The sequence below is a fragment of the Manis javanica genome, chromosome 7 (assembly GCF_040802235.1).
Source record: "Manis javanica isolate MJ-LG chromosome 7, MJ_LKY, whole genome shotgun sequence".
In the NCBI taxonomy this organism is placed as follows: domain Eukaryota; kingdom Metazoa; phylum Chordata; class Mammalia; order Pholidota; family Manidae; genus Manis; species Manis javanica.
The window spans coordinates 13,721,773-13,745,905 of record NC_133162.1 but is presented as its reverse complement, the minus strand read 5'-3'; the positions used below and the strand labels follow the sequence as shown (position 1 = coordinate 13,745,905).

At 46.4% G+C, this 24,133-nt stretch overlaps 1 protein-coding gene across 9 annotated transcripts in view; it reads right to left on the bottom strand.

The window, feature by feature from the left end:
* The window catches only part of GFRA1 (GDNF family receptor alpha 1), a 209,035-nt gene extending 188,472 nt beyond the window's left edge, over positions 1-20,563 (bottom strand). For 3 of the 9 annotated variants that reach the window (XR_012132999.1, XM_073240350.1, XM_073240348.1), the window contains exons 1-4: positions 19,405-19,769; positions 18,906-19,199; positions 17,760-18,053; positions 16,500-16,583 (exon numbers count right to left, since the gene is read on the bottom strand). Coding sequence is in view for 8 of the 9 variants with exons in the window: in XM_073240350.1 (XP_073096451.1) it covers positions 16,500-16,583; positions 17,760-18,053; positions 18,906-18,945 (418 nt within the window). In the remaining variant the exon portion in view is untranslated. Of the gene's footprint in view, positions 1-16,499; positions 16,584-17,759; positions 18,054-18,905; positions 19,200-19,404; positions 19,771-19,794; positions 19,901-20,091 lie in introns of those variants that run through there. The other 6 variants (XM_073240342.1, XM_073240347.1, XM_073240343.1 and 3 more) reach the window with 5 other exon arrangements.
* Between the last annotated feature and the right edge of the window lie 3,570 nt (positions 20,564-24,133).

Genomic DNA, 24,133 nt, shown 5'->3' with positions numbered 1-24,133 from the left:
AGGGAAAGAAGGGTCCAGGAAAGAAAAGTCACTTATTTAACGGGATATTCAGAAATTGAAACCCAGGTGTCTGACATATGCAAGGAATTTCTGAAGTCCCCAGAGCCCACGCCCTAGGGGTCTACACCTTGGTCAGCAGAATTCCTTTACTCCTGTGCTGGTGGGGAAGGAAACCTGCCAACGCCAGCATCCCACACTCGGGCACACGGAGACTCAGGAGGAGCGGCAGGCGAGATGGCCCAGGTTCACGGCTAGAGCCTACAGAGCAAAATGCCACAGTCACCAGGACCGGGGGGAGTGGATCTGAGGGGCAAAGGGATAAAGGCTGAGCGAGGAGAAGGGCACGGTGGGGAAGGCCAGGGAGGCCGCCACTGGGCTGTCATTCCATGTTGTAAAAGACAACTCAGAAAAATGGAAACCAGCACTAGGCCTTTTTTTTGTTTTTTTTACAATTACCAAATATAAAATCCTGAATGGAAATTTTTCTATTTTAAGGTATTCTAAACAACATTTTACTTAGTATTTTACATCTAAGGTAAATATTTACTGGGCATTTCTGGCCCATGTAACAGTGTTTATCTAAAAAGCTGTTTGGTTCTGCTCTTACTAGGAAAATTCTGTATTAAGTTCAGGATACTCCCCTGCAGGTGAACACAAGCACCCGCCTTCCCTGGGTCTTGGGGTGCACCACAACAGGAGCAGCTGCCGGATCTGCCTAAGAGCCCTTTCTGGAATGTGTGTGCACTGTGTACGCTGCTGCTCTCCCTTAATTAGGGCGAGGTCGTGGAGAAACAAGTGCATGACTCACCCTGCACTCAGGATGCTACTGCATCAGCCCTGCTAGGCTGCAGGAATGTATGGGGAGATTCAGTAACTGTGAGGCAGGGCTGCACATAACAAGGTAGGTACACAGCCGGCGCACACAGCGTAGTGTGGCTGCTCTATTTTACAGACGAACTGGGCGATCAGTTATCACAGGACTGCAAGTACAGAACGCATTAAGAGATCTGCTGAAGCACACACAAAGTCTGAGGGAGGGCTGGAAGGACAGACACAGACCACACTCGTACTCATTCTCCATCTGTGCAGTGAAATGACTTGAGGCCAATCAGAAAGATCTCGTTCTTTAAATAGGAACGTCTAATATTTTGAAGACCCTACAAATGTGTTATACACTTAAACATGCTGTATCCCAGCTCAGATGGAATCTTCACAATGACCCTGCACAGGAGGCATTATCCACATTTGATAAATCAGGAAACTAAGGCTTAAGGAACTTGAATAATTTGTCTAAGTTACAAACCAATGAAGTCAGGAATGCAAATGGCAAAACTCAGGTCTGACTCCAAATCCACATTCTTCCCACTATAGTTCTACTTCCTCCAAAACAAAAAAAATAGGAAATTTTTATAGAAAATACAAAATAGAAAAATACTTCTCCCTAAGATTCTAATATGCCTCCTCCTCATTCCCCAGGTTTAAGAGAGAAGGCAAGTTCCCTGTGGAACATGCTTGAAGTAAAGCCAGGAAATCTTGGTGGAACTCTCCAGTGGGCAGCTGGATGGATATATTCTAAAAGAGAGCTCCCAGGATCCTTTGAACTCCACACAGGAAATACTGTTCAGAGCAAGGGACTCGGCAGACAGTCCAGAATGTGGCATTGCCATACAGGGAGAAGCACCTGTATCCTTGGAAGGCTACTGTCAGTCCAGCAGACAGGGCAGGCACTCAACAAACTAAACCTGTCTAAGGCAGGCAAGCATCCAGAAAACTCCTGGCCACGTCCAGCGCCTTCTTCCTACTCCTCCCTGCAATTAGGAAGATGTCATTTTTTCTGTTCAAATACAAAGCACTGCTTAGACCAGAGATAACTGAGAACCCATCTTGCATTTGGTTGCTTTAATTCTTGACCTAAAAATAACAAAGCAACAAGCAGAATTGCGTGTAAGGAGCTGGATAAAGTTGACTCAAGTTCAGGACCTTCATCAACTAGCTGTGCAGCCTAAGGCATGGCACTCAGCTTCTCCGAGTTTTGGTCTTCATATGTAAAATGTGGACAATTCTCCCATCCCCACTCTGGGTCAACATTCAGGGTTTTTGTGAGGATTAAATGAAATAACCTATGAAGGTATCTTGTATACTACTGCTGGGCAGCCAGCAGGTATTTCACAATTAATGTTTTCGCAATTGCTTTCTGGCAACCACAGGCAGCTTTGACCTCGGGGCTGGAACTTGAGACAGAGGCATCCCAAAAACATGTCTGGGGACCATCACAGCTAAACCTTCAAGCCTAAAAAGACTTCCCATAGAAATCTCAACCCTTGTTGGCAATGCCTATTTTCCTAAGCAAGCACTTTGTCACAAGAAGGGTATTCCAAGAGCTGAATCCTTAGAAAAGGTACATATAATGAGCCAGCCAGCATTCAAGAAGCAATTGCCTCCAAACCCAAACAGCAGTCATTTCCAGGCAATACCCTTCTAAGAGAAGATTCTAGAGGGATCTCAAACCCAGACAAAGGGGACTGAGATGAATGAGTTGTGTTCAAGAATTCTGACCCTCACCTGACCCTGTGCCCAATATAGTAGTTCACTTTCTCTGCAGAGTGACATAGCCACCAACAGCTGTGGAATGTCAAGAACAAGGCTGCTTGGGTCTAAAGTTACCCCTCCTCCACCATGAAAGGAAGGAAAATGCATTTCTAAGTCTCTACGTCTTTATGTTTTGCTTATGAGGAACAAATGTCAACAAGATATAAGATACACTGCTGTTTGCCACCAAAATGCACAGAACATAATTTTATATGAAGCTACACCCGCTTAATTGTGATACATTAAGTATTATGTTCATTGTTTCTGAAACTAGATAGAAATGAATAATTTATTTCAGACAAAGGAAACTCTTGAATATGAAATGCCTCCTCTTTTAAAATTACAATTTAGAAGACAAGAATGAAAAAAATACCCATAGCCAGTGAACCTTACATTGCTAATAGAAAACAATGCTTCGACTGTTTCTACTTTTGTTTGCAAACATTACATTTTCTTAAACATTCTTGAGAATAATCAGGAAAAAAAACACCACCACCACCAGGTTTTCACCACACTCACACCCACTCAACACAGGGCTACATATCTAAAATTAATCTTCCCTGCTGGGTGAACACCCCTTCCTTTCCTACAATGTGTCTGGGCCCTCCTGGAATCCACTCCCTACACCGCTGCAACTGGTCTCTGCCACCTCCTCCAGATCTTTCTTTCCTGCATCCTAGTTCCCCGCCTCTCCTTATCCTCCCTCTCGCTCCTGGCACCTCTCTCTGCTCAACAGATTTTTTTCTGGGGCTCCACCATCTTCCATGCATCCAGCACAGTGATGGCACAGAAGACGTTCTCAAAGAATATGATTTCTGTTACTTTAGAGTAGATAATCATGTTTTGAACTGAAGTGAACTGGCGATCTCTTCATTTCAGGTATATCTATTAATGTCACTCCCTCTTTTTTTTTTCCAGAACAGACGATATCTACATCCACTCAAATAATCTATAATTCCTGTTTCATGCTAATAAACTGGGAGAGGAAGAAGTGAGGATGGATGCACATAAAAGGAGGAGACTGGCGTGTCACTCACCTACCAATTACTGAGCACTTTCAAGAGCTCTAAGTATTACTGTTGCCAGAGATGGGTTCTTAGTCTTGTCATGAGAAAGAATTCAAGAACGGACACAAAAAGTGGTTGAGCTTTAGGAATTTATTTGGAGAATAAGAGTTTAAAGAAAAGTAAGTGTACACACCAAGAATAGCACACAGGCAGATCCAGAGCCCGTTGCCCAAGGAAAGAATAGGGAGCTGTTTTACGTCAAAGGAGACGAATATTCACTAAGTGGAGACAGGTTTCGGAGGGAACAGGTGGGGTCTTCTTGGAGTTCGGGCTTGCTCCACCCAAATGTTGGGCAGAGTAATTCTGGGCTATGTTTGGTTCTCATCAGAACCGTTATGGTTCAGGGAGGCGTGATTTTTACTATGCTAATGTTGGAAGGCATAATTTTTACTATGTTAGTAAGTGCATAACGTATTTTGGGGTGAAGCTTGGGTCAACTTCTCCATGTTGGAACCAGCTGGTTTCAACTGATCCCTTATCTTTATTTCCACTCCCCACATCCCATGAGAACAGCTTACATGAATGTGTAGAATGTAGACACCCAGCTGCATGTGAACGCTGGCTGAAGCCCCCACCCCTCTTCCCTGTTCATGTCTGGCTGTTTACCTACTCTAAAACTACCTCCAATAACCTTACGAATTCAATACCATTATTATCTCCATTTTTAGACAGAGGACTCAGAGTAGGTAACAATTTACCCAGCGTCCTTCCAAGAGTAAGTGTTGGAATGTGGGAACTCAAATCTGGGTGTGTTTAACCACCAGCCTTTTGCTCTTTACCACTGTTATTCTGCATCTCATAATTTCCTAGGATCATCAGGACTTCATCCCCTGCCCTTCCCTCACCCCGCCCCAATCCTTTGAATGAATGCAGATGGCCTGCCTGGTGGTTCTTAATGTAGGAACACACTGCCTGGTTCTGGGTGCGTTCCTCTCCAGAGACCAGCTGCAGCCACAAAGGGTAGCACCCCCTCTCCCCACTCCCACCCCAGCAATATCATTAAAACAATGCCATAAACACACCCTGGGCTCAAGCAAGGACAGAAGGAGGGTTCAGTAACTTCTGAGGGAGCAGCTCTGTGAGCTGTGGTAATGACTGGCTGCAGTCCCGACTGCCCTACCCTCTCATCGTTCCCTCGTCTGGTGTGCCCTGAGGTTAGTGGGCATCTCTTTCAATTAAGACAACTCCCCGCATTTAGAATCTTTGACTTTTTATTCACACTCTCTTGCAAAATGTTTTTTTGAGAATTTGATGCAGAAATCAGGAAGACACAGGATGGAGGAGCCAGAAGAAGAAAATAGGGTATAGAAAACAAATGAAAACCCAGCCCCCACCCACAGACAGACACTAACAGCAGAGAACCGGAGGGCCACAGACAGGCTGCACGGAGCCACCCCTCCCAGCCTAGGTATCCAAATGCCTGTGCCTGAGCCACTGTCCCCACGTGAAAAAGCAGAAGCCCATCCTAAGCCCAGGACACAGGGTAGCATTGGTATTGGGGCTGGGACAGATAGGGCCCCAAGGGAGGGAATAGCTGACCAGATGGAGCTGTGGGTCAGAGAAGGATCCCTAAAGGTGATTCTGAGCTGGGTCACTGCCCACCAGGAAAGCCTCCTTTCTCCAGCCAGGTCACTCAGTGTCTAAGAACAATTTTCAGTGACACTCTCTCCTGCCACCAGCCAAAACGCCTTCCTCCTGCGAGCATGCAGACCCTTCACAGCCGGCTCGAGGCTGCTGGGCCCTGCACCCATTCCTGCGGGCCCCTCTCTGCCTGCTAGAGTCTGCTCTACACGCACCCCCTCCCACCTTCCCAGGACCACCCCATGAGGCCCTGGCAGCTACACTGACTCCTGTTCCTCTGCTCACTGCTGGCAACTAAATTGGGGGACTGCAGCACTTGGACTTGGCATCCTGGAGCCTTGTGCATCTCCCCCCACCACAAGGAGGAGGTAAGCCTGGGGGAGAGGGGCTTGAGTGTGCCTACACTTGCTCTGCATCCAGCTGGAGCTCAGAGCATGGTGCTCCCGGCTCATTTTTTACTTCCTCAAAAGGTGCCTTGTGTGATGAGGAACTACTCACCCACAGCAGGTCTGTTATTCTCTCGTCTGGAAACACCCAGAACACTGCGTATGCTTTTATGACACAAAGCTATATTAAGTTGAGCCATATGAAACTTCCTACCACACTGACCTACAAAGGTGGCAATTTCATATGATTCAACCTGAGGTAAATTAGCCACCAACCACCTTTCTCTGCTTCTGCTGAGACAAAGGCCGATCCTTTGAGTGTGGCAAACCTGCCTCTCTGCCCAGCTCTTCTCCCACCAGCGCTCACACCTAACACTCCAGCCATACCAAGTGGCTTACTACTAATACTCCGGACACTATGGGCCTTTGCCCATGATGTTGCCTCTGCCTGGAATGCCCTCTGCGACCACCTCTGCTTACGAAACTCCTATCCATTCCTCAAAACCCAGCTCAAAGTCACCTTCAGCAATCCTTCCCTGACCCACAACTCCATCTAGTCAGCTATTCCCTCCTTAAGCTATATCTGAGCCCTGTATGGAGTTCTACTCATTCACCTCCCACTTTGCATCATAATTTCTTTCATTTACACATGTCCCTAAACAAAAAAGAGAATTCTTGGAAGGCAATGGCAGGGTCCTATTTACCTCTGAATTACCTAGGCTTCTGCCTAGACTCACAGTAACTTCTCAGTAAATATCTGATGAATGAATTCAGCAGAAATGTCATTCCACCACACTGAAATACTGAAAACCAATGGGGATCAAAGAAACTGACCAATTTGTGTCTTCATTCTAAAATAAATACATTTATTATATATAATAGATATATTGCTCAATACAAAATGCCTAATAATCCTTCATGCAGTTTGTGCACTTAACTTTCATAGACTATTTCTCCTGTTATATGTATGCAAATGAGTTTCTGCAGTCTGGGTTCTGGAGCCAGACTTCCTAGAAGATGAGAGTATGGGTCTACCGATTCTTAGGTGTTTGCCCCCAGAGAAGTTTCTTACTTGGACCTCAGCTTGTTTATCCATCAAGTGGGACTAAGAACACCTACTAGTAAACAAAGTTGTAATTATTATCTTTATTTCTCTTGAAGTGTCATGCAGAGGGTAATCATTTCTAATTGGGAATATATTTTGAGTTTCATCCTGGTCACTCTTTAACCAATTCAAATGTCACTTGCCACTTTCAAGCATCCAAGGATATAACGGTTCCATCAAGAACTCCCCAGAATTTACCGATCTCCTGGTTTCTTCCTCATCAAGAGCTTATTTAAAGCTCATAGTAACAGGGATCAATGAATCATTTCATAAACGTGGGCTTTAAGAAACCTGCTGGCCTATTCCTACAAAGAATGCAATCAATACTTATTTTCATACATTATTAACTGTACACAAAATGATAATGTGCAAAGACCAACAGAAATAACAGGCGGCATGGTGCTTCTTAGACCATTCAGAGGGACATAAAAGAGAGTGGGACCAGCATGGTGGAAGACAAGTGAATAGCATATTAGGTCACCTTAAAGTGGGTCTAAAACTATGTATTCCTTCTTTACCACAGCGTAATGCTATTTATATGACAACATGACAAAAAAATGGCCCTAGGCATTCTGTTCTACTTTAGAAGCCTTCCATCTCACACTGAAATGAAAAGATACAATCCAGAAATTGCTTCTTTGGTTAATATTTCTGCAGTTCCGCAGGAATGGTTTTAATAGCGTGCGTGTTCTGGATTTCGGTTGTCAATTAAGAACCCATCAGAATGCAGGGATAAGCATTAAAATAATAGAGATTGGCTTTTATTTCAACTTTAAAGGCCATTTGTTGAACAGTGCTTCAAGATGGAAGACAGGAGGAGAAAAGGGACTAAATATTTTCTCCTTAATAAATGATCGAGGTCTGTGTATAAAATTTCATCATGTAACAGCAGAGAGAGCACAGACTTTGGTATCAGCTGTGTGGTTCCAAGAAAGTTACTCAACCTCTCTGAACTCTGGTTTCCTCCTCCGAATTAAGAGATGATACCTAACTTTTAGCATGGAAGAGGACCAAAAGTAAATACTACCAGTGAACAGGCTGCACAGCCCAGGGCACTCAGCAGGGGCTTGCCCCAGGTACTCCTCTCCCCACATTTACCTCCCCTTTAAACAGAGGGTGAGTTTGGAGATTACACAGCTCTGGGCCTGGCAGAGTCCCAGAGGGAGCTGTGGTCTGACCAAAAATAGGCCGTTTGACCAAATGATTAAAAGCCTGTCATATGCTAATACTTGGACGGGGCGGACCCTGGGCCAATTTAGTAGGAGTAAATTGCAATTGATTTTCGAAGAAATTGCTTGTTCTCTTGCCTTTCCTCAGCTGTGTCACACTCTCTCACACAGCTGCCTTTGTCACAGCCAGAACCAACCGAAACACATGTCAAGGAAGATGTTTTTGAGGCAAAATGTTTAATAACATAGACATTCACACTTGCACACACACTACAGATCTATGCACGTGTGAGGAGGCACATAACATAAAGGTCCATATCTCTGTGCATATATACATGTTTACATTGGTATTTTAAATGGCTCGAAATTTAGAAACAGTCCTGCATCCTTCTGTACGTTTTGCAAAGCCCTCTGGGGCTGGCGAGCTATCCTGAACCATCTGTATTTTTACAACAACCTCCTATTTGAATAAAGATCATAAAAAAGCACACCCCTAAAATCTCCTCTATACACATTCGCCAGCACTATCTACTTAAATTCCTAAATATAAAAAGAAAATGGTTAAAAGATCACAGAAGATAAAAAATCATAAGAATAAAGGTTAACAATGGCTGCTTTCACCCCTAATTTCTGATATGGTGATAGAGCCTCTTAGAACATTAATTAGAATGGAAAGAGATGAAAGAAATGCCCAGGGGACATAATAAATTAGCCCCTTATGCAAATCACCCATTCGTTTTCATCACTGACCCAGCTAGTTGAGTCTCTAAATTACGGGAAGTGGTTAGCTTCTTTAACAAAAATTTCCAGATGAAAGATTAATTTTTTTTTTTAATCTGAGGGCTGGGAGGGCTTAAAGTAACAAATGATTTCTCGGTTTCCCTGGCAGACAACTCTGAAGGGGGCAAAAGACACGAAAATTAACGTTCCAGCCACTGGTTCTTATTGCCAAACAGGGACCTATTAACCTGTTTGGAAACAATTCTGAAACAATGGACAATTATCCCCTTACCTAAAGTCTATGGCTGAGCTTCTCATCCGAACTGCAAAAAGACAAACTGTGGCATCCTAACGGGTGCAGAGACCTAAACAGGTGAAGGACAATGTAAAGGAGATGAGGAAATGCAAGGATGTGGAGAGTTTCGAATATCAATTTGAAAACAAACACACATCTAATTTTACTTGTCATCACTGTCCTACACAATTTATGTTCTACTGTCCTAGAAATTTATGGAACTCTCAGTTTTCTTATCAGTAAGAAAAGGGCTAGAATGACCTCCAAAAGTCCTACAGCATCTATAATCCAGTGATTTTATTTATCCCTTTATAAAACAAACACAGCACTACCAGTAATTTAATTTGTTTACGTAGAATCTTATGACACACCTTTTGTCTCCTGAGCTCACTCTGGGCTTCATTTTTCTTTCCTACTCTCATTTTCCCCTTGCTCCTATTTTTTCCACTTAAATATTACTAATTTTGCTTCATCCACTTCCATGTATTCAAATGAGATGCTTTAAATACATTCTAGTTCAAAGTAAGGTATATACTGAATAAATCATGCTTTATAAATGTTATTATATGAAAAACATATAAAGACACTGAGATCACAAGTTTCTTTGGTATGAAAGAAACTGTACACAAAATGATAATTCTGCACAATTTGATCCCTCCTCTTGAGAATTCAGTACTGTATCCCAGAGAACAAAAAAAGGACATCCTTCGTAAAGAACAAGCTTCGAAAGCAGAAAAATTAAGAAATGGTAGAATGAAAAACTTCAGAGGACTAAGGAGAAGAAATGAGGACAGACGTATTGGCTATAATTTTGTACCTTGTGACAATCTTCAGTTCATGCAATTACCTGTCAGTTACTGGTGTTTTATCTCCCATCTTCTGGTAAAGGGACCTACAGTCACTCTATGCAAAATATTTGACTGTCTCCATCTTCACAACCTTCACTGCAGCATTTAGGCCTTCACTATAAGGATCTAGACGCTGGAATGGCCTCTGCTTTATTCTTGAAATTTCTTGAGGTTGACAGTTAAATCTAAATAAAATTTTTCTTTAGGAAATGGTCAGTGACACAAGAAGACACAGATCCCTCAGGTCATCAAGCAGGTGATAAAGTGTGTGTAGACTGTGGCTCCATTTTTGTAAAAAAAAAAAAGGAGAAACATATATGTGCATTATATATATATATATGTGTATGTATATATATATACACACACACACACACACAGATGTACATAGGAAAGAAATCTGAAAATTCTCACATCAACATAGTGATTAACTTTGGTAACTGAGACTATGGTGATTTAAATTCATTTTCCTTTTTTACCTGTTTGTAATTTCTTATTGTTCTAAAAGAAAGGATTGCTGAGGGGCCGGTGAGGGAGAGAATAAAAATCAAAAGTAGTGGTCTGTGAGAGTGAAATGCAAGTGTACTTAGCACGGCCTGTGGAGACAGAAGCATCTCCCAGGTTTAAGGCATGCCCTTCTAAGGGAGCAGTAATTCTTCCCGCTATGAGGGGCATTGGAAAGAAGATTTATGGGGCGAGGTTACAAGAATAGGAATCAGTCAAGCTGAGAAGGGAAAGCTGATCACAAGAATCCTTAAGCACAGGAAAAGCTCCCACCTCGGGTGATCAGCAGCTGCAACAACTCACCACCGAGCAAAGAGTATAGGGTAGGGCACCAGAGGAACAGGAGGATTCAGAGCAGGAATAAGGAAGACCCTCGCCAAAGGAGAGTCAAGACTCAAACTGCGTTATTAAGAGACAGGACTTTCCTCCAGGGCCCTTTAGACTGAGGATAGATTTTTCATTCTTGTCTAAGGAAGTTTATGAGCAGCCTTCCTGAAGCCTGGGGGTTGCTATCCTTTTCAAGAATAGAATCATTGTTCCATGATCAGGGAACATGGTCTGCTAAAGAGTCCCAACCTTGGAGTTAGGAGCAAGCTAACGGCTAGCATGGCGCTGGCACAGTTAAAAATGACTGAGATTTATTGAGGACTAAGTATGTTTGAGGCACTAGGCTAGGTATTTTACATACAACATCTTTAATTTGCAAGAACCTATAAGGTAGGAATTATCATCATCTCATTTGACTGTAAGGAGCCTGAGGCACAGTGAGCTCAAATGACCTGCTCAAGACAAAGGGAGGGGCAGAGCGGTGATGCACCCAGGTCAGCGGAACTCCAGGGTGTGCTCTTTCTCCAGCACCGGCACGCACACAGGTGCAGAGGCCCGAAGCTGCCCAGAGCACTAGCGGGACTGCAGCAGGTTAACTGGGCTTGTTTGGACACAGGGAGGTGGGGGCAAGAAGGAGGGTCGATGAGTAGAAGAATCTACAGAGGAAGAATGAAGCCAGGTGGTTCCTGTAAGTCACAAAGGTGGTAAATTAAGACCTGGCAATGAGGAGGCCAGACTGGATTGGGAGAAATTAGACACAGGGAGGTCAGTACGAAGGCCACTGCAAAGTTCAAGTGAGAGAAAAGATGATTTGTTAGGGAGTAGAGAGGGGAGAGCAATTCAAAAGACAGCAGGTCATTTCAGCAGGGCTTCATGATGGGTCTGGCTAAAGGAGGTGAGGATGGTAGAGGAGGTGGAGATGATCCCAAAGCTTGTGACTTGGGCAGGTAATGCTATTATGTAAGACTGGAGACTCAGGAAGAGCAGTGTGTGAGGAGGACAGAGAGAGATGATGAGATAGGCTTTGGGTGTGCTGAGTTGGAAGGAACCGAGATACATCCAGAAGAAGCTGTCGAATGAGGCTGGAATAGGAGGGAAGGCTCCGAGTCACAGTGTAAGTGGTAGCTGAGGTCCCAGGAATGGATGAAGTTTGTCCGGAAAGTTATGCCCAGAGAGAGGCCAACGCTGGCCTCCCACAAGCAGTGCCATGTCCCGGCAAAGGTCTGCTAGGCTACCCTCAACCAGCGTGGCCCTGGCCAAATCAGTTCTCTCCAAGCTTCAACTCTATAAAAGCACAGGGTTAGACTAGATAGCTAAGGCCCTTCTTCCCTGATGTTCCACCACCCACAGTCAGTGGGATGCCTACTCAGGACCAGGAAGGATGCTCCATGCTGAGTGGACACTCGGCATAACAAGTGAGTCCCTACCTTCTCAGTGTGAAAGACAGCCACATAAATTCATTACGCTGCAGTTGACAGCCATTGTAAAGGCAAGAGCAAAATGCCGCATGAAAAAGTCCTGAGTGGAAGTGCTTGCCTGGGGCAATTCCAGCATGGTCCTCAGAGATGAAACCTAACCTTGATCTTGAAGAACTGATAGAGACTTCCCCAGCAGAGGCAACACCATGTGCAAAGGCACAAGAAAGTGAACGCACAAGAAATTCCTGGGGAATCATGGCTCCCTGAGTGTGAGTGGAGAGGTGGGGAAAGGGCTTGGTGGAAGGCTGGGTCACACGGGCCTGCTAAGGAGGTTAACGTACGCCAGAACACACAGCAAGGAACAGATAATGGGGGTTCTCAAAGACAGCTGAGTGGAAAGGACAGGACCACCACCCACCCCTAGCAGCTGATATTTACAAACCCTTCTCTCTTGTCCTGATTTGACAAAACAGCAGATGATCTTATAAGGCTCTTCTTCAACATATAAAAATTTCCAGTTTTTTTTTAATAATGACATAAATATGACAGTACCTTAAAACAAAACTGTTAAACTTGACTAATTAGTCACAGCATCATTCAGAAAAAAGGGCCAGACTCAAAAGAGAGTTAGGGACATCTCATCCAGGAGTAAACCATTTCCGCTACTTGGAATTTCATGATCCTAAGGCTTCCTGGGAAGGTCTAAGCCACTCCTAGACTTGGCAGGAAATGAGAAGAGAGCCAGAGAAACAGAAGTTTGTCTTTCACCAAAGCAGATTCAGCACATTCACTCCCAAACATCATTCTTCCCCCACCATCTATCTGCCCGATTCTTGTTTGCAACACCGTCGACTTTGATGATGATATTCAAGGAAGGCCTGATGTCTCCTGACTCCTCCTACAAAATCCAACCCCTCAGTCAATACTTTTAAGCTGGGAGGCTCTTTTTCTCTTGCTGCCATAGGTGCTTACATCCTCTCTCTGATCCTCCATCCTCAGGCTTCTCTCGGCACCCACTGCACTTTCAAAATTTCTCACTGCTTTGTTCTTCCCCTCCAGAGAATCGAAAAACGCTGCCAACAGGTGCATCTTCCTTTCAAATAACTATTTACTTCTTGCTGCTTCTAATACTTTTGGGAAGAAGAAGAGACAAGGCAGAGTGGAAGCTAAAGAGCAGAGAGAGTTGTGGCTAGGAAAGATGCAGATGTGAAACCTCGCGTGGCAGCCAAGTCCTCTGGGACCCCACGCACACACACGGCTCTGCCCTCTTGCGTCTCAGAGACTTTTCTGACATCTCACCTCTCTTCTGCTTCTTGCACCGGCTCATTTTTTCCCCTGTGGGCTCCCATTCACTGCCTGACTCCTCATGTTCAAGACCCCTGCAAAGCACACCAGCATCAACCCACAGTGAGGGTCCTTCCTCGAGCCCTTAAAATGCCTAAGAGGCCAAATGCTTCTGTGCTCAAGTTTCCCCAAGAGTAGCCCCCCAAACTGCCCACCACGATTCTCACCTGGCCAGCCTGCTTGACTTCGCCTCTGCAGCTCAGGCGTCAAAGCAGAAATGACAATTTTTAGATTCTACTTGATTTTTTACTCCTCTTCTTTGTTCCTGCCAAGCTACTGATAATACCTCAATATGGCCTTTTAGCCAGTATCAAGTAAACAATAGCAAAGATGGCTGTGGGTTGGAGGAGTCCAAAGAAAATGGAAACGCAAGAATGTCAAACATGTCTCGTTCAGTGAGAAGATTCAGCACACACTTAATGTACATGGATAAACATTCTCTTCAGATTGGGCAGAGACACCCAAATATGGAAACTCTGATTGCTCCCATATCTGTAAAAGGCAGAGGCCCTGTTTGTCCTGGTTTCCTCAGAGAGATTTTCAAGACGAAAGAGATGTTCTAGAAACTCAGATTCAAACCATGAGAAGCAACATTTATCATCCTGCTCTTCTGTCCTTCTCCATCCTACAAATGCCAAACTGGGTAATATGCATTATTCAACAACTTAAAACCTCCTAAGACTCCATTTGGCTTTCCTATCCCCACTTACGGAACAGTCACAGTCAGAGGTCAAAGCTCATTCGTACTGGAACCTAAATTCAGTGCCCTTGAGATATGAAATGTAGCTCTAGACAAGGCCTTCCTGGCTCTGATTAATTCATTATGACTTCTGGGTTTTTGGCAGAATAGGTCTCACAAATTCAGGATCATATTTACTCTGAAAAGAAACCTGGCTTAGAGGAGGAGCCAAAAGTGAATCAGTGAGACTTGGTCCACGCACAAGAATTTCTTGTGCTTATAGAAGAAATGCAAACAAAACAGTGGTATCAAGGAATGACCAAGCCACTAAGTGTAGAACGAGTGTAAGGACTGAAAACGTGTTGATTCAAGAGCACAGTGGAGGGGTTCTGCTGGTGACCTCAATCTTCCCTCAGAATCACAGACCATGAGGACTGGAGATTATTTATTCCAATGGCCCCATTCTACCAAGAAAGAGGACCCAGAGAGGAAAAATGAATCTGTTGAAGTCCCATAGCCCATAGCAGTTCCGAAATCGAAATCCCAATGAACCTTCCTCCTTTCCTGCTTCCTCACCCTCACTGTCTACAGCAGATGCATATCCTTCAGGCATCGGTACACAGGCTGAGGAGTAAGGTTTCCATGGGGCAGGCAGCAAGCAAGAGGCACTGCTCTCAAAGCACTGGGAAGAACAGGTTCACTGCTGGCACCCCATGTCCCACATCCCATCCTAGTTCCTATAGACCTGCTCCCATGGGAGCCCAGGTGGTTACATACACTTGTCTGTGAATCTTTCCTCCACTGCTGGAGTCACTGTCCTGGCTGTGGACAAGTGGAACAGAGAGCGTTAGTAAGGATTTGGAGTGGAAATTATAAGCATTATTCAGGATAATGTATGAATGCCTCTGATAGTAAACAGAGACCACTATATCTTATCGCAAAACACACACACATGCATGCACTTTTCCCTCTGACCAAAGGGCAATTAGTGTAGAGGACTGCTTCTAAGGCTCCATGTGCACCCAGCTCAGGGATCGTCTTAAAATGCAAATTCTGATTCAGTAAGTCTGAGATGGGAGCCTGAGATTCTACACTTCTCACCAACTGCCCAGCAATGTCCATGCTGCTGGTATGAGAACCAGACTCTGAGTAGCAAGGGGCAGACGTTACAAAAATTTGAAAGCAAACAAATCTGGGTTTAAATTATGGTTGCACCAAATAGGGGCACTGTGATCTTGGGCTGGTTTCCTAACTTCACACTGCCTTGATTTTGTCATCTCTAAAATGGAAATAATACCTAGATGCACTTGACGATGATTATGTAAGTTAGTGATATAAAGCTCTTAACATAGTGTCTGGCATACAATAAGGGCTTAATTAATGCCAGTTGCTGGCTGCCTCTGTTTCACCAGGGCAGGAACAACATCTGTCTGGCTCACTAGCAAAATCCCAATGGCTAAAACTTAGAAGGTGCTCAATGGATGTTTGTGAGTGAGTTAATGTAGAGCAATATACTCATATAGATACTCCCTTGGTTCTATGCCTTTCTGGAGAAACACAGAAAACCTTTAAAAAACTAGACCACTCACCAGTAAGAAACCACCATCTCACAGAATCAAATTCAACATTAACCACCATGTTTAACCACCCAGAAACATATAATTTGTGATGGCTATGTACACTTGAGGAGATGTCTTAACTGTGAACAAATAAAGAGAACATCAGTCTGGAATCTGTATGTCATTAAGGACAATTACTGCCTTGTGTGTTATTTATGAGGCTGTCTGAATGCAGATGTTATGAAAAACGTAATTCTAAAACTAAGTTCACTTCCCGACTACATGTACAATTGCAAAGAGAGACAAAGCAAACCAGGGCAAGCAAGGTTACTTTTTAAATAGGACCATTGGGACGGTACATTCTCTTATATGAGCACACATTCGCTCTGGAAAAATTAGAAACAAAGAAGTGTTAATACATGGTAGAGTGTAATCTTTTAAATCAAAGGCAGAGAAGTGAGTCTATCCAAAATTCTTCAACAGTCTAAGATTATCCTCAGACATCTTGTAAAAGTAAGTGGCAACATTTAAACAGATCCCATTTCCAGGGGCACTGTGAATGGTATGTAGCAAGAAGGGAATACGATTGCCACCTACAGACAGAAGTGGCACTCCCTTTGCAAGTGATGGCCAATCACATTTTAACATGAAAAAAAAATTCAACCAAGTCACCTCCCTCCAACCTGTTTGAAATCATCACACCACATTACTTCCTTTAGAATTACTTTCAAATCATACAATCATCTCTAGGCATTTTCTGCCTCTTTATTATCATCATCCTATTTCTAATTTCCCAGAAACACTGCGCCGTTCAACTATCTACTCATACACTACTTGAGAGCCAAAGAGAATGCAAACCAACGGATTTCAAGCAGGCAAAGTCATAAGAGTGGAAGTTTAAATCTGCTTACCTGGTATGAATGGGACCACCCGGAATATATCAGACAATCTGCTGTTAACTGGTTCATATGGGGAATCTTCAAGCAGATCATTTCCTAAAAACAGAAAGAGTAAGTTCGGATCTGGGAAACAAGACCTATTTCTGGCAGTTTGTTACTGAATCTAAATTCTAATTATGTTATGATTGTGCAACAAAAAGATGCTGAAACTCTCAAAGATTTCAAATGTATATCTATTTGGCTGTGGTTATTTCTTTTCACTCCCTCTGCCTTTGTTGTCCTTGCTCTCCCCAGAGTGCCGTGAAAACACTGGAGAATGACCCAGCCTGATCTTGCCAGAAAACTCTCCCACTCTATACAAGGGAATGAAATCAGAGAGGAAGGAAGCAGTGATGTCACAAGCCCAGCTTGCCTCCAGGAGCCAATGGAAGAAAGGTGACTGGAAAGAGGCTCCTATTTCTTTGCTCCCAAAACATGGCATGTGGTCAGAAAGCTGGTTACCCTGGCCATTAAACAGTCAGTTTCTGAAATAGGTTTTCATTAACAGGTTCTAGTGGAAGTGGCAGCTGAGAGGTCAAATCTGTATATCACAAATTTCAGGTGTGAGTCTCAGTGGAGAATGAATGCATTGGAGTGCTATTGTTAGGTTTACAAACACAAGGCACCTCTGGCACATAGGACCAAAAAATTCCTATTGGAATGGGTGGTTGTGACAAGTGGCCCCAAGGTTGTCACAATAACCAAGGTTGAACTACACCAGCTGGTTCAAGACTCAGCTAATTTGACAAATGGTTTTTCACACATCTGCCTTTAATCAGGTTTGAGGGGGGATAAAGAATAGATTCTACTGGACCTTTTGTAACTAATTATTTATCTTACATCAGAATAGCTAGAAAGGAAGAAGAAAGGGGAGACATTCCAGGCAAAATACAGGGCAAGCCTTTGGAGTATTATTGTGAAACCAGCTCTCTTTGGAGAGATGTTGATTCTTCACCTGGCCTTTAATGGTTTCCTACTCTGATGCTCTGACCAGGTTTCAGAGAGGTCAGCGGGGTCCCAGGGGTGTGCCCCCCACCCCCTGATGGGCTTTCCAACAACCAGGCCCCAACAATGCTGCTCCAGAGGGAGGGAGCACCAGCTGCTGCTGTCCCTGGGGGCCAATGAAAGGTCCTCATTCTGCAGCTGGGGAGAAGTGAGGTAAACGCACAGGGGCCCAGGGGCCTGTCTGCCTTTGGGAGATGGGGGTGTGGGGCGAGGCAAGTCTGCGCATACCCTGCAGGCTCTGGTACATGCTCCAGTAGATACGCAGGCAGTTCTTCTCCTTCTTCATACCCCTCTTGCAGCGACAGTTGTAGAGCGACTTCTGCTTGAGGGCCTCCATGGCACTGCGACACTCGTCTTTGGCCTCCAGACCAGACGTCAGGCTGAAGTTGGTCTCCTTGCCCGCCACGCACTGCCTCAGCGTGCGGTACTTGGTGCTGCAGCTCTGCTCCTTGAGGCACTGGTCGCTGGCTTTCACACAGTCTAGGCGGTCCCCGCCGCTCACCTCGGCCGACAGGAGCACGTCTGCGGTGGAGGGGAGGGAGCGTGGGCGCAGCTGCGCCGGGCCGCTGCCGGGCCTCCGGGAGCGCGCGTGCTTCGCCCGGCTGCTGGGCGCCCTGCACAGCCCGCGGCCCACCCCCTACGCCTGGGAGTCCACTTTCCCGCCGTGGGACCTCCTGTCGCCCCAGTCTCCCACCCATTCCAACCCCCCGAGGCTTTGTGGGCTTTTCGCCCTGGGCTCCGGATCCTGCGCTGCCCCTCGCGCGCGCCGGTCCCGCTTTCCCGGGGCAACCCTGCCGGAGCGGCTGCTCGGCTCCAGGCCGCCGTCCTGCCGCCCGCTTGGCGGGGCCGACGGAAGCCCGCGGGCTTTCCGAAGAGGAGAGCGGCGGCGGGCTGCGCGCTGGGCGCGGGGCGGGCGCGGGGCGCGGGGCGCGCAGCGGGAGAGCCATGGTCCGCGGCCGGCCGGGCCGGGAGCCCCGAGACGCTGTTCGGGGAAAAGTTTTCCCTACGAAGTTTCCCTCCCAGCCCCGTGCTTGCCCACACCCCACCTGCCCGCCGCGCCTCCACGAGTTCCCTGGGTCTCTGGGCCCGGGACTGGAGGGCTCGGACCCCTTCATTCCCCGCCAGGCTTGGCCATTAAAAAACACAGGAAATAAAAGCGAAGTACGAAAAGCCGCGGTTAAGTGCCGCCCCGTCACCCCCTCCCAACCGGGGATGCTGAGGTCTTAGGATCCCCTTCCCCAAAACGAAACTTCTCCCTCCCACAGCCAGCGCACCGGCGCCGCAATTTGGGGATGGGGGGTGGGGTAGGGGGGCGCTGCGAGTACCCCTCGGAAAGACTCATTGGTAAGAAAGCTAGCAGTGGCCTCGACTTACCCAGGAGCGGCAGCGCGAAGTACAGAGTCGCCAGGAACATGGTGCCGGCGCACAGCTGGTCCCCGCCCCCCAAAAAATCCCGAGCCGCCGCTGGGTCTCGCCGAGGCAGCTCAGCATGCAGCGATCGCCGGACGGCCGCGCTGCTTTGGCCACCCAAAGTTCAGCTCCATCCAGAGCGAGAGGAAACTCCCTAGTCGGTCCTCCGCCACCGCCGCCGGCGACTCAGCTCCCGGCCGGCGGCTGGCGCGAGGGCGGGAGGCGTTTCCGCTTTTAGGGGTTCAGGTCCGACCCAACCTGGAAGGGAGAGCGTGCTTTGAAATGAGAGCCGAGAGCGCTGGAGCCTCCCCCTGCCCCTCTGCCCTCCCCTGCTCTCGCCTTGGGGGGACTTTCCAGCGCCCGGGTGAGAGCCCACCCCCACCCCAGTTGGGGCGCGGGAAGGGGACGCCGGGGCGGGAGATGGAGGGGTGCGTGTGAGTATATTCCGGGGAGCCGTCCACACCTGCAGGTGGGGACTGGAGAGGTCGGACGCAGGTTCCTAAATTCCAAGGGGGTGTCTACCGGATCCCACCCCAGAGGCTGAACGTAATCAAATAACGTTACTTTCCGAGGACTGCGAGCCGAACCGGCCGCTGCCTGGAGTCCGAGCACGAGGCGGCAGCAGCTCTCTCGCCAGCCCCGGCGCGGAAAGAGCCCCTTCTCCCGGGAAGTTCGCCGCCCCCTCCTCCCGCCAGCTCGCAGGCTCAGCTGCTGGCCCTCGCCACCCAAACCACCAATCGCAGCCCCCTGTCTCCGTCTCCCACTCCTCCCGGGCTCGCCTCCTTCCTGAGCCAGCCAGGCTAGGGGGAACAGACGTCCTGGTGGGGCCGAAACCCGGCTCCTGCGCCCCTACCCGTCACACATCCTCAGCTCCCACCCCTCGTTCGCGCAACAAAACCTCGCCGAACGCCTTAGACTCGCGCGCATCAATGCCACCGCCCCGCGGAAGCGCACGGGCTGGCAGCCCCGGGGAAGCGCACGGGCTGGCGGCCCAGGAGCGGCAGGGCAGGTGCAGCCAGGCGCAGAGCGCTCCCCCCGCCCCCACTGGACCCCAAAGTTGAGGGGCGCCTGCAAGAGGGGGAGGAGGATGGGGGAAAGGCGATGGGTTCCCAAATCGACAGGAGGAAAAAACTCTTCAAATGTCACCAACCTGGACTCAACCAACCGTGTCCAGCTGCGATGAAGAGCCAGTTTATTTATTTATTTATTTGGGGCGGGGGAGGGGGGGTGTCCCCGCCCTCTCCTTCCCTTTCCGGGCTCACTTCTCTGCGCTAGGAAGAAAGACGCGGTAATCTTCAAGAGCTCAGAGGGACGGAGTTGGGCCAGGCCGATTTCTGAGCAGAACCCCAGGCCCAGATGCCGGGTAGGGATGTTAGTGGCCGTTGGGAGTTGTGCAGAGGATCGCTGGTTCCGAGGCCAGATTTCTGTGCCGAAGACCCTCGGCCTGCTGCTCTCCAGCCGCTGCGCAGCACACCGCCAGCCCCCTCCTTTGCTCGCCCGCTCGGACGCCGCAGATGAACGCACTCGCCCGCGGTGGGACTCGGGGCCAGTCGCCGCACGCGCGCACAGGACACGCAGCGCTGTGCAGCGGGAGGCGGGCACTGCCAGACACACTCTTCTTTCTCTTTCTCCCTCTCTTTCTTACACACGCACGCACACACACACACACACACACACACACACACACACACACTCAGAGACACAAAAAGGCACAATGCACAGGGGCTCTTCTGATCTAGTACAATCGAATCAGACCCTTCTTCTGAACACCAAGTTTTTCTCCACGTCACTCGCAGCTGTGACTCCAGACTTGGCGCGTTAAAGACACCCAGACCCAGGCCCTCCGACCGCGATCGTGGAATGCGCCCGAGCGCTCATCCAGGGCGGCGCGCACACACTCACACGTGCCACGCAGTCTCCACCGTTCCCTTGGAGCTTGAGCAAGGAGACAAAAGCGGAACCCCGGCAACTGCATTTAAACCGCGTCAGACCTGGCTTTGGGAAATTTATAAACTGACCTCCATCTTGGCCGTTTCAAGAGTAAAATTTAAAAATAATAATAAATTTCAAAGCCCAGTACATACACAGCTATTCACCCCGATCCATGGAACCACTCGTTTCTCAGCCGTCTGCCGACCCACCTACCCCGCCCCGAACACACACTCCGCTTCCTCTACTCCGGGGGTGCCCAACGCACCAAAGTCTACACTGGGTGCAGACAGGGGTCTGTGGAGCAGCCTGCAGTGGCGGGTGGCGGTCCAGCTGCTCGGGGCTTCTGTTCGGGGGATCTTTGTTGATACCCAAGTTCATCTCTCAGGGAAATCGAATTTTAATCAAGTCTGGGTGAGCCCAGCTGTCAAATTTGCAAACCCATCACGCCAGACAATGGGCCACGGAGGAGAGAAAAAGGCTCAGTTTATTTTTAATCGAGGGGGTTAATTGAAAAGGGCACTGGCTTTGGTTGAAGTTTGAGGCTGGGCTGTAAGGGCGGGGAGAAGAAAAGGAGGAGAGAGGAGGGGTGGGTCGCTCTCTATTCAACTACACATCAACCAGGCGCGACCCTCGGTTGCGGAAGCCGTTCCAGTGCTTGGGGCGCATTATATTTGGAGTGTGTTCTGTGCATCCGCGCTTATACGCACCCCAAACCCGAGGGACATCCCACCGATTCATGCTCCTGTGTACGTGTTCCTCAGTAACAGGTATGAGATTGATGCCATTATCGAGCACACCCCTCAACACACACGCACACATGCACAGTGACACCATAGACAGATTTCTTGTTAGATCAGTTTACACTTGGTTGTTGAGTAAACAAAGCAAACATATGTCACATTTTCGCGACAGATGGTTCAAACCAAGGGCTACTTAAGTTCTCTTTCTCTAGGGGAGGTAACGATCTAAGTTACAGGGTGGACTAAGCGGAAATGTAATTAATTCTTTTAATCAGTTTCTTCACTGTAGAGCATTCAATTTCCATATTTTCACATACTATCCAGAGAAATCTTGGGGAAGTGGTTTTAGTAAGGCTAGGACCCAAAGTGAGTTATGAATGTATCTGAAAACTGTTTCTTGATGGAGACCCAAAGCATAAAACCCTCATAAATCATTCCATTTTATAAGTGGAGGTAACTATCTCCCTTTGAAAAATCAGTGATTGGAATTCCAATTTTCAGTGGTTAAACTAGTGTCTACTATTCTTGCCAACCACGTGGGAAGGTTGGAGGAAAATGAGGTTTCATTTGAGGACATCATTCATGTCTTTTGTAAGTGTTTTCTTTGTTTAGAAATGGCTTTTTTTTACCCTAATATTCCACAGGTATCTTTTAAAATGGGGTGGGGGAGTGGTGGAATAAAAGTTCTCCAAATGTAAAATATGGGACTTCTCTTGAAATATTTATAGCATCAAGAATATTTTGGAACCGTTCACTCACACTAGCCCTGTTCTGACTGATGAAAACAAGCTCTTTAAAAAAAATAAATGAATAAACCATCAGCCATTGTAACCGTTGTCCAATACAATAGTCACTACCCATATGGTTATGTCCATGAAAATTAAATAAAAGAAAAATGCAGCTCTTCAGTAGCACCAGCTACTTTCCAGTGCTCAATAGCCACCCATAACTAGTAGCTACCATAGTATGGCGCAGATAGAGAACACCTCCATCATCATGGAAAGTTCTACTGGATGGTGCTACCCTGTAATGGTGTGAGGTTATTTAATGTGGTGTATATATAAAGTTATTAGGGTAGTGGAATAGTGAAGGCATAACACGGGTGCTTTATAAGCAGGAGCAGCAGTCCTTTTTGGTGTGATGATAAGAATAATGACTTGTTGCTTTCTGGAGGAAATTGAAGAATCTAGGAAAACACAGCCCACTGTTGGTGTGTCCTGCACTGAGAATGAAATTAGCAGGCAAAGAAGTCAAGGAAAGGGGAATGGATATGTCAAACGTCGATCATCCAAGGAAAGCTGTGTGTAGAAAGATGTGACACTTACTCTGTCCTAAGATTCCTTGTAGTAGGCTCTAATAAAGAAAATCACTGTTTTACAACTATATCCACTAACCTCTAAAGGTGAGAAACACACAACTGGAAAGCCCTTGGAATATGGAAGATAGAAATGCAATTCGACTTACTGTATTTGTATTATCTCTGTTTCCTTGGAGGTTATCTGTTCCCTATGCATACAGGGCTAATCTCAGGATGAAAGGTGACATCAAAATATCAAATATGATTAATAATTATAAAGGTTCATGCCATCTTCTGTGAGATGTTTTCTCAGTAGGAAATTGGTTTTAATGCTACAAAATTAGGCTCAATCCACCCATAAGCACATGAAGTGAGCAATTTTCTTGCATTTCTTGATGTAAGTGTATTTTCATAAGTTAACAGATGAGTCATGGTGAGAATGATGGTTTTACTCCATGCAGTATTTTGTCTCCTACTCTCATTACCTTGGCTGTCTAGAGTATAATATAAAATACATTCATTTTGTAAAATTATACTGCTCAAAAATCACTCAAGTTCCTTTAACTCAGACTAGTCCTTCAAAGTATTTGACATCAGACAATTTGACAACCTTACCTCTGTAGCTACACAAAACCACACACCATTTCCTAAATGTGCCGTGCTTTTTTATCCCACTGCTACACCTTTGCCCATGCTGTTCAATCTGCCTAATACACACTTCATCCTGATATTTTAAGATACAACTCAGCCAATAAGGCTACAAGGACTCCTTTGGCCAGAATGACTAGCTCTCTGTAGTGCCCTCCCATAGCACCATGGGAATCTTTATTATTGCTTTTCTGACACTGCATTGTAGTTAGGTACTATTTCTGTGCCTTCAACTGGAATGTGAGTTCCTTGAAGGCAGGAAGATGTTCTGTTTTTTTTTTTTTGCATCCCCAGCATTTACACTGATGACAGACTGCCACACAGTCATCCCCCAATAAATGTATATTGATTGCCTGAATAATGGGCGATGCTGTTACTCATTTTCTTCTGACACAATAATTCTAGTGAAAGGTTTACATAAAATCCCTTTGCTATATGAACAATACTAAATATAAGCACCTCATGCAATTACTGGTATTGCTGTTCCAATAATAGTATCAAATATGTATTATTCCTTTGGGGATTTGACATTTACATTTTTTTTAAACAAAACCCATTATTGTAATAGAATGCTC